Here is a 10847-nt window from a genome sequence, read left to right on the forward strand (position 1 = left end):
TATATACATACATATACGATGGGTTTCTTTCAGTTTCCGTCTACCAAATCCACTCACAAGGCTTTGGTTGGCCCGAGGCTATAGTAGAAGACATTTGCCCAAGGTGCCACGCAGTGGGAATGAACCCGGAACCACGTGGTTGGTAAGCAAGCTACTTACCACACAGCCACTCCTACGCCTACATATATATATATATTTATTTAATCACACACACACCACATACATAAACATTATCCAAACCACAATACATGCATTTATGCATCCACCCATCAGCTTATTTTGATAATTATAGAAACAGTACACAGATATAACAAACCTTCCTAACTACATGCTACCCACACCCCTACCCATATATTGAACCTCTACACTCCCGGCCAAGCCAGCTGTTTTATCAAAAATATTTACATTGGTTCAAGTTACAAGTGTTTTAGCTTTAATAACTGAACTTTCACCTTGACATTAAAATAGAACTGTTCTGACAAAAAGGGGACATTATTTCAGAAAGATTCAACGGGAGGAGGAGGAGCAAATGAAATCAGATGAAATGAGAATTACTTTAACCTTTAATCAGATTAATCAAATATACTGATAAAAACAGTAGAATATAAATTCTTGTATTTACTTGTATTGTATTTACTATTTAGTTTAAATTTTAAAAAAATGATAAATAATAAAATAATATTGGCTTCAAATTTTGGCAAAAGACCAGCAATTCGGGGGAGGGAGTATATCAATCACATCGATGCCAGCGCTCAACTCATACTTATTTTATCAACCCCAAAATGATGAAAGACAAATTTGACCTTGCCAGCATTTGAACTCAGAACTTAAAGACAGACAAACTGCTGCTAACCATTTTGCCTGGCATGGTAATGAATCTGCCAGCTTGCTGCTTTAAACAATCCTTTCTATTACAGGCACGAGGCCTGAAGTTTTGCAGGAGGGGACTAGTCAATTACATCAATCCCAGAATTTCGCTGGTACTTAATTTATCGACCCCGAAAGGACGAAAGGCAAAATCGACCTTGGTGGAATTTGAACTCAGAACGTAACAACAGGTGAAATACCGCTAAGCATTTTGCCCAGCGTGTTAGCGATTCTGCCAGCTCACTGCCTTTTGCTGCCTGAAATAATGAAATAATATTAACCACTGCACTAATAACTCTTTTACTTGTTTCAGTCATTTGACTGTGGCCATGCTGGAGCACCGCCTTTAGTCGAGCAAATCGACCCAAGGACTTATTCTTTGTAAGCCTAGTACTTATTCTATTGTTCTCTTTTGCCGAATCACTAAGTTGCAGGGACGTAAACGCACCAGCATTGGTTGTCAAGCAATGCTGGGGAGGACAAACACAGACACACAAACATATACACACACATACATATATATGTATATATATATATACATATATATATATATAAAACGGGCTTCTTTCAGTTTCCGTCTAACAAATCCACTCACAAGGCTTTGATCGGCCCGAGGCTATAGTAGAAGACACTTGCCCAAGGTGCCACGCAGTAGGACTGAACCCAGAACCATGTGGTTGGTAAGCAAGCTACTTACCACACAGCCACTCCTGTGCCTAAACTCTAGAAAAAATGCAACTATTTTTAGCTGAATTCTAAATAAAATACTCTTGTTATTACTGTCAAAGCTTATCACTAAATCGCAAATAGTAGATAACTAAAACTGAACTGATATCTCATTCTTGGGATATATTTACTACACCCTGGATTTTATTCTTCCAAAGTAGGTCACTATTCAATAAATAATTAAACTTTCAGCAAGGTATGGCTAGGGTGCGGGCAAGGTTGTACCGTTCAGAAATTTGCTTTGCTATCTTTTGCTTTGTGAGTTTAAAAACCTATTGCATGGCAATTTCGACATGTGTTTCGAGTCATAGCCCTCTGAATCAAATTGGATAAACAGAAATAGTATGGAAGCTTTGAACATGGAAATGAATTTTAGGCAGATACTTACTTTAGACATTGCTTGCTGCATCTTTAATTCATCAATCTCGTCCTTCTGAGTGGTAAGTTTCTCATTCATACTGGCCAAATGCTCACTCATCATTCGGAGTTGGCCCTCATAGCTACGAGTTGTGGTAGCTAACTCATCCTGTATTGAAATGAAAAATTAAAAGAGATTCATTCTGTGTACTAAAGGAAAAGAAAGCAACAATGACAATTCAAAATCAGGAAGACCTGGGAGAAGAAGGCCTTTCCTCAGGGAAAGAAAGCCTAGAACCAAAAACGATGTAGAAAAATCATCAATGGCCTATGCGCCATAGGGTGTGAAGAGCAGTAATGATAGAATATTGGGCTGAATAATTTGCAGTATTTATTTGGGCTTTACACAATGTTACCAAGGTCAAATTTTGCCTTAAAGGTCAATAAATGAAGGACCAGCCAAGTTGTAGATGTTGATTTCTCTCTCTTTCCTTCTCAATTTCACCTCTTTCTCTCTCTCTCTCTCTGGAAGATATTACTTGTAGTTAAATGTGGAAAAGGATGGGCTTTGCTGGGTTTGAATACCCAAGGCATGTCAGATATCACAACAACACTCCTAAAACCTCATCAGGAGCAGAAGGATTAAGGTGAGGTGATCATAAAAGTGAGTTATCGGTGAAGATAAATAGATAGAGAATTTCTTCACTACAGATAAGATATCAAGAAACATGTGTATTGATAAATAATAAAAGTTAGTACAACAACATTTAAAAACCTTGTTACAAGATCATCAGGCATTCGTATACCAATTATATTACTGAAGATGGAGGACTAACGAATGTGATAGATTACTTGATAAATGCCAAACAGCATTTCGTTCCATCCAACTATATCGTTAATTCACATCATCCTCTGATGCAGATTTTATTTACATTGAATTTAAGATTAGTAAACTAAGTACCTATCACTTAGGAACTAGGTATGTTCAATTTCTCTTTCTCTCTCCTACAAGTCTGTGGTCTTTAACCAATTAAAAAAATAATTTTTACAATACGAACTTTCAACTGGGCTTGCACTGTTGTGGCCTGTTTTAATTCCTCAATAGATTTTTCTTTGGCTTCTTCTGCAATGGCTAATCTTTTATGTAAGGCCCGGACCTGAAAAACAGTAATATAGCAATGGAATGAATAGATAGAGTAATATTGTAGCATAGTGAAATGAATAGATAAATATTGCAGCAGAATGAAATGACAAGGTAGTCTCACAATAACTTGAAGCTATGAAGAAATGGTTAATTCAAAACAATGAGATGAATAAGCATTACATTTGACAGAATAAGCTGAATGCTAAAAGGTTGAAGAACCACAAGACTGATTTTAACAGCGATCTTATGATCAGATTAATTAATCTAAACAAATCTAATATTGAATAGATTAGCAAGAAGAACCTCAATACAATTATTTCTAAACATAAAGAATAGGTATGATTAAATTCATGGATAAGATAAATACTTCTAAAGCTAATGGCTGGTCCTATAGTTTAGATATTAAATATCGAATGAGTGTTCTGTAATTCAATAGTAATAATGATTATGCTTCTATAGCACAAACCTTACAAGATAAGGTTATAGATTTTTTTAAAACTAAGATTGAAGACTGTGAAATTAGAGTAATTTTACAGACCAAAACTCATCAATGTTATTCACTTTGAACAGTCATTTATTTTTGATTAAAGACTGTTTAGTGGTCTCTTTCTTGTCATCATGAGAAGAAGTGACTCAGCAGAGATAACAAATCTATATATATCACTATCATTATCATAATTTTAATGCTCACTTTTGCATGCTCACATGAGTTGGAGAGAATTTGTTGAGGTAGATTTTCTATAGCTGGATGCTCTTCCTGTTGCCAACCCTATCTTATTACAAGTAAAGTAATACTTCCCCATATAAATCTCTGCCAGTTCACTTAAAAGTGATAAATTACAGTACTTTATATAGAAGTGTAGAGTATATTATAATTGAAAGGCTCATAATTCCAATTTTCCATGTTACATGATTCCCTTACTAATGTCAACCCCTCTGAGAGTGTAGTGGGTGCTTTTTATGTGCCACCAGCATGGGAGCCAGTCAAGTGGCACTGGCATCGACCATGCTCGAATGGTGCTTTTTACATGCCACCGGCACAGGTGCCAGTCCAGCGGCACTGGCAATGACCTCGCTTGAATGTTTTTTCACATGCCACCGGCACAAGTGCCAGTAAGGCAACGCTGGTAATGACCCCGCTCAAATGGTGCTATTTACGTGCCAATGGCATGGAAGCCAGACAGCTGCTCTGGCAATGATCATGCTCAAATGGTGCTCTTAGCGCTCCACTGGCACAGGTGCCAGTCATCGAATTTGGTTCAATCAGGACTAAATCTTGGGGCTCTCTCTGCAACCCAGACAAGCCAATGGTAGCCCATTATTATATGTACGTGTATTTTCCAGGAAACCACTTCCTGTATGAGCAATATTGAAGTCTCTAAGAATATTTGGCAGTGGAGGACATGCTTTGTCCAGTTTTACTTTCACCTCAAAGTAACACAGATTTTGATTCAGCAGGCCATCTGTAATTGCACCTAGAAAGTTCCCCTCCAAGGCACAAATCTGGATAAGGTTGCCAAATGACCTTCGTAACCACACTTTCATGCCTATTCATGCATGTATATTAATTTGCTCTTTGATCTCATCAATACTGTGGTAACAAGATGTTACATGGCTTTTACAGCATTGTTCAAATTAACAGATAAAAAAAAAATTATACAAACAAAAATTGTTGAAGAAACTCATTTCATTATAATTACTATTCATGTTGTTGGGTGTTCCACTTCCACAAAATAATGAGATACAAAAGACAAAGATAAACAACATAACACTAATATTATCTCAGACCACCATAGAACAGAACAAAAGAAAAACAGATGTATCCAGCCAAAATATTCTCTGTTTTATATTCAAACTGGGCAGACTTAGTCTCTCATACCTGTTCTACAATGCCATTCTAAAAATAAGCAAACACATCATTGATAACTTGAAGCTATGAAGAAATGCATGGTTAATTCAAAACAATGAGATGAATAAGTATTACATTTGACAGTGCAGTCGTCTCTCTTGCACACCACATCTGATGCTTCTTATGTCCAACTTTTCTCTCAGGATGCTTACACTCTATTGTTCATGCACACTGACATTACACATCCAGCAGAGCATGCTAGCTTCATTTCTTTCAAGCCTACGCATGTCTTCAGCAGTCACAGCCCATGTTTCAATGCTGTGTAGCATGGCTGTTTGCAAACAGGCATTATACAGTCTGCCTTTCATTCTGAGTGAAAGGTGCTTTGTTACCAGTAGAGGTAGGAGCTCTCTGAACTTTGCCCAGACTATTCTTATTCTAGCAACTACGGTCTCAGAGCATCACCTAGGTAATGGAAGCTATTGACTACTTCTAGTTTTTTTCCCTGGCATATGATGGAATCTATTTTCTGTACATTTTTGGTGTTTATTGTATCTGTGCACCTTCCACACAGAAAAACCATCTTGCCAGTTAACCTTCCTCTGATATTGCTGTACCTCTTATGTGTCCACAGCTTACACCAGGTACGTCTAATATAGTTTCTACCTACACCTTTCCTACAGATCAAGCAGAGATTTGGGATTTGCCCACGTGCACACACACACACACACACACACACACACACACACACACACACACACACACACACAAAATAAAGTTTTGGATAAAGTTAGCAACTGAAAACAACTTACCTCTGCATGGAAATTAATTGCTTTGCTTTCAGCCAACTGAAGATTCAGTGTTAGTTGGTTAATACGATTAGTTAGGTGGTCTTTGATCAATTGTTCCCGGCTGTCAGCATCGACTGAGGATGCTTTCATTAGCTGTTCACGGCTATCACCATCTGATATAGGTATATGGCCTGTTCTAGAGTCAAGTGATGGAGAATGCTGTTACCCATCAAAGAGACAGAAAAATAAAGGAAAAGAGATCAATTGTGATATTTGGGATGATTTTTAAAAAAAACTATATTTTAAGTAGTAAAAATTAATTCAAAGAGATTGGTTTAGCAGCCGCTGGTTGACCGAGGGCTAAAGTAGAAAACTCTTGCTTTATGTAACATACAGTGAGACAGACCCAAAAGCACTTGTGTATTCAAAGGAGACTTGCATACACACACACACATATAGATAGATGTCACATACAAACACATTTGAAAGAAGAACAGAAAACAATATCAATAATATTTTCAAAAGATCATTCCTACAGCTGTTTCAAAGATGTTTACATGATAGGATTACTATACAGTTTATAAGAATTATCTTGTCCAGGAGATTTTATTGTACATGGATATGCTTTATGTATGTAATCTAAGGATTTTAACATAATATGAGGGTAAAGTGTTGTAGGCTGATTATGAAGGAGTGATGCTGGAATTGTAAAATCTTGCCTGCATTAATTTCTCCTCTTCTTCTTAATAACTGAATTGTTTCTTTACAGGTAAACTAACATCTGACTGTTCAAAGAAGACTTCAAAAATAACTAGTAGCAACTTCTCTTGATAAAATTAGGCATTGTGGTGTTACCAAGTACTTGCAGAAAAAGAGTTTAGCTCCCAAGGACATTCATGCTGACATAGTTGCTACACTAGGGGATGATGCTCCAGCATTCTCAACAGTGAAAAAGTAGGCAGCTAAATTTAGGAGGGGAAAGGAGAGTCTTGAAGATGACCCAAAGTCTGGATGTCTTGCAACTGCCACTACTGCGGTAAACATTGGCCATGTTCACCACATGGTGATGGATGATAGGCAGTTGGCTATAAATCAAATAGCCAATGCTATTAGCATATTCTGTGAGAGAGCTGAGAATCTTCTGCACAATGAACTTTGCATTATGAAGGCTTCTACTCAGTGGGTGCTACGTCTTCTGACACCTGATGAAAAGCACACCATGCTGATCATATCAAGAGAAAATCTGATTTTATTTGAGGCAGATTCAGCTGGTTTCCTTGGATTCAGCCAGGATGATTGTTGGGTTCATCAGTTTGAGACAAAAAGACAATCCATGCATTGGAACATCCCTTCTCACCTACTTCAAAGAAAGCAAAGGTCATTTCATCTGCAGGGAAGGTGATGGCCTCAGTTTTTTGGGGATGCAGAAGACATTGTTTTTATTGATTATGTCCAAAAGGATCAATGAGAATACTATATCAACTTGCTGAGGCAGTTATGAAAAGTTATCAAAACCAAATGCTGAGGAAAACTGATGCAAGTAGTCTTGTTTCATCAGGAAAGTACCCCAGCACACAAGTCCAAGCTTTCAGTGGCTGTCGTGCAAGACTGTTGCTTTGAACTGGTTGACTACTCTCTCTATTTTCATGATTTAGCTCCATCTGACAATCATTTGTTCCCCAATATGGAAAAACATTTTGCTGGAAACCAGACTTTTTTCAGCAGCCAGATGAAAGTTCTTCCCCAATGGGATCCAAGCACTGCATCACCAATGGAAGAAGTGTATGGACTGCAAGGGGGTACTATGTTGAAAAATATGTCTCATATGGACACATTCCATGAGAATATCTTTGTCAGCCTATGAAGTTCTCAGCAGGCTTTCATAAAATATTATGAGTTCTAATATATTTGGTTATCTGTCATGCAAACACAGCACACCTTAATGTGTGTGTGTGTGTGTGGGGGGGGGGGGTTACATAAAAAGCACCATCCAAACGTGGTTGATGTCAGTGCCCCCCTGACAGGTTCCCATGCCAGTGGCATGTAAAAAGCACCCACTGCATTATCAGAGTGTTTGGCATTAGGAAGGGCATCCAGCTTTAGAAACCTTGCTAGATCAGATTGGAGCCTGCTGCAGCCTCCTGGCTTGCCAATCCTCAGTCAAACCGTCCAACCCATGCCAGCATGGAAAGTGGACGTTAAACAATGATAATGATGATGATATATGTGCATATATGTGTGTGTTTGTGTGTATATGTATGTGTATACATACATACATACATATATATGTACGTGTGTGTATATATATATATCATCATCATATATATATATATATATATATATATACATATGTATGTATGTATGTATTTATATGTGTGTGTGCATACATATATATGAGTGATTGGACAATTGAAAGAAAAGGGCATTCAACACACTTAATAGGTGTTACATGTATTATTTAAAACAGTTTGATTTGGCTCCGTGTGTCTTAAAGTTTCACAGGTCTCTAAAAGAAACCCATCACTTTCAGGTTTTAGATAGCTACTGGAAAACAGGCTGCTATTGGTCAAGTTGGGTCATATGGTGTTGTCAAAGTAATATCAGTTGCTCAGTGACAGCAGTTCCTTTAGGAAGGGGAATTTCTTTGCCACCAGACGTATGCCCTCCTGGTGAATTACAAACTACCGGCTGCTGGAAACCCAAATATACCACCTTAACACTGGCTCCAACCATCAGTTCCTATGCAAACTAACCCCCCCCCCCTCACAACCTTATGCATCCCTTACAAGCTCTTAATTTTGCCTCCTTATATGTGGTGTGCAGACATAAACACATATAAATTCACACACACTCACCGCCCCCGTACACTCCTAAACCCACACATACACACAACCAACACCCACACACATCGATGCATATGTTCATGTAATTACACTAGCATCTGTCACATGCATATATATAAATAACAAAAGCTTATGACATATAAGCTCTTCTACGCATGCACACAGACACACATGCATATGTACATGCAACTACACACTCACACACATAAATACCACATCTGCAAACATAAATAACAAAAACATATTATGCACACACACACACACACACACACACACATCTGAAAGAAGTCCTTTCAAACATACACCCACACTCATGTGTTCACACACAAATGTAAGATGTATATACTTATGTACAAACACACTTATACTCACACCCTAAATGCATTCATGTTGCGCATGTATGTAGCAGGCACTGACACACATGCACTCACATACACATGCATACATATATACATCCAATATCACACCTATATCCATGCTTTCATATATTCCAAGTGTGTGTATGTATATATATATATATATATATATACACACACACATGGAAATATATATATATATATATATATATATCATCATCATCATCGTTTAACGTCTGCCTTCCATGCTAGCATGGGTTGGATGATTTGGCTGGGGACTGGCAAAGCGGATGGCTACACCAGACTCCAATCTGATCTGGCAGAGTTTCTACAGCTGGATGCCCTTCCTTACGCCAACCACTCTGAGAGTGTAGTAGGTGCTTTTTACGTGCCACCGGCACAAGGGCCAGTCCGGTGGTATTGGCAACGGCCATGCTCAAATGGTGTTTTTTATGTGCCACCTGCACAGGAGTCAGCCAATGTTTTGCCTACATGCCACCGGCACAAGTGCCAGTAAGGCGAAGCTGGAAACGATCGCGCTCAAATGGTGCTTTTTACGTGCCGCCAGCACAGGAGCGAGACCACTGCTCTGGCAGTGATTCTGCTCGGATGGTGCTGTTAGCGCTCCACTGGCACGGGTGCCAGTCATCAAATTTGGTTCAGAAGGCACATGGCTTAGTGATTAGGACATTCAGCTTGTGATCATAGGGTCATGAGTTCGATTCCCAGTGGCGTGTTGTGTTCTTGAGCAAGACACTTTATTTCACGTTATTCCAGTCCATTCATCTGGCAAAAGTGAATTGTACCTGTATTTCAAAGGGTCAGCTTTGTCACACTTTGTGTCATGCTGAATCTCCCTGATGCGAAGGGGTACACATGTCTGTGGAGTGCTCAGTGTTTGGAACAATGTGGCGGAGAATGACAAGAGCATGAGTGGAATGGAACAAATGATGTGGCCAGTAGAGCTGACTTGGCACCAGACAGTCTGGCTGATCCAAGTGATCCAAAAGACATTGAGATCGAATTTGGAACCATACAGTTGTGAAACAAACATTCTAACCACACGTCTCTGCCTGTACACATACATACACATAATCACACACACAATGTATGTGTATGCTTGTGATAGGTAATGTATGAAATTCATGTGAATATTAGGAATATACCCGATTACAAGTAAGGGGCATGTTACCTGGGTACTGGAATCAAAGTGCTCACTTTCACCACCAGTGACAGTGTTAGCCGCAGAAGTCTCCCCCATAACATGGCTTAACACAGATGAACGACCTGATAGCTTTTGTGGATCTTCCAGAAGCTTCTCAAGTTGTTTCACTTTCTAGAATCAAAAGAGAAGAAAGTAAAGCTTACAGTTTATACAATCAAACACACACTGTTTTGCTTAGGCATAACAATACAAGTAACTTGGTTATAGAACTCAATATACATATGCTTCAGAATAAAGCGTTAAATGGGTACAGAGCATAATATGGAATGAAATAAATGACAAAGGAGCAAAGAATTTCTGCAACGCATAAATAAATTCTTTGTTTCTTGTTATTTATTTAATTTCATTCATTCATATATATATACATAAATATATATATATATATATATATATTAAAGGCATTACTATACATAGATGACTCATGCTAGGAGGGACTCTTAAAGTCAAAACTACCATAATGTTTATTATGGTAGTTTTGACTTTAAGAGTACCTCCTAGCGTGAGGCATCTATGTATAGTAATGCCCTTAATATAAATAAATATATTTATAGGGAATAATTAATAAATGTTTCCCTTACGAGGTTTTTTTCACGCTAACTACTTGATAAATTCTTATAAAGACTTTATCCAATATTTAAATTGTATGTATATATATACATATATATATATATATATATATATATATATAT

The 10847-nt window shown here is 37.9% G+C and overlaps 1 protein-coding gene across 1 annotated transcript in view; it reads right to left on the reverse strand.

Annotated features, from left to right (window-relative positions):
- LOC106880154 (protein phosphatase 1 regulatory subunit 21) overlaps positions 1–10847 on the reverse strand; it is a 39513-nt gene that overhangs the window by 816 nt on the left and 27850 nt on the right. Inside the window, exons 16-19 of the mRNA XM_052967688.1 lie at positions 10126–10269; positions 5756–5953; positions 3009–3107; positions 1982–2119 (exon numbers count right to left, since the gene is read on the reverse strand). Coding sequence (XP_052823648.1) covers positions 1982–2119; positions 3009–3107; positions 5756–5953; positions 10126–10269 — 579 coding nt within the window. The remainder of the gene's footprint in view (positions 1–1981; positions 2120–3008; positions 3108–5755; positions 5954–10125; positions 10270–10847) is intronic.

The sequence above is a fragment of the Octopus bimaculoides genome, chromosome 4 (assembly GCF_001194135.2).
Source record: "Octopus bimaculoides isolate UCB-OBI-ISO-001 chromosome 4, ASM119413v2, whole genome shotgun sequence".
Classification (NCBI taxonomy): domain Eukaryota; kingdom Metazoa; phylum Mollusca; class Cephalopoda; order Octopoda; family Octopodidae; genus Octopus; species Octopus bimaculoides.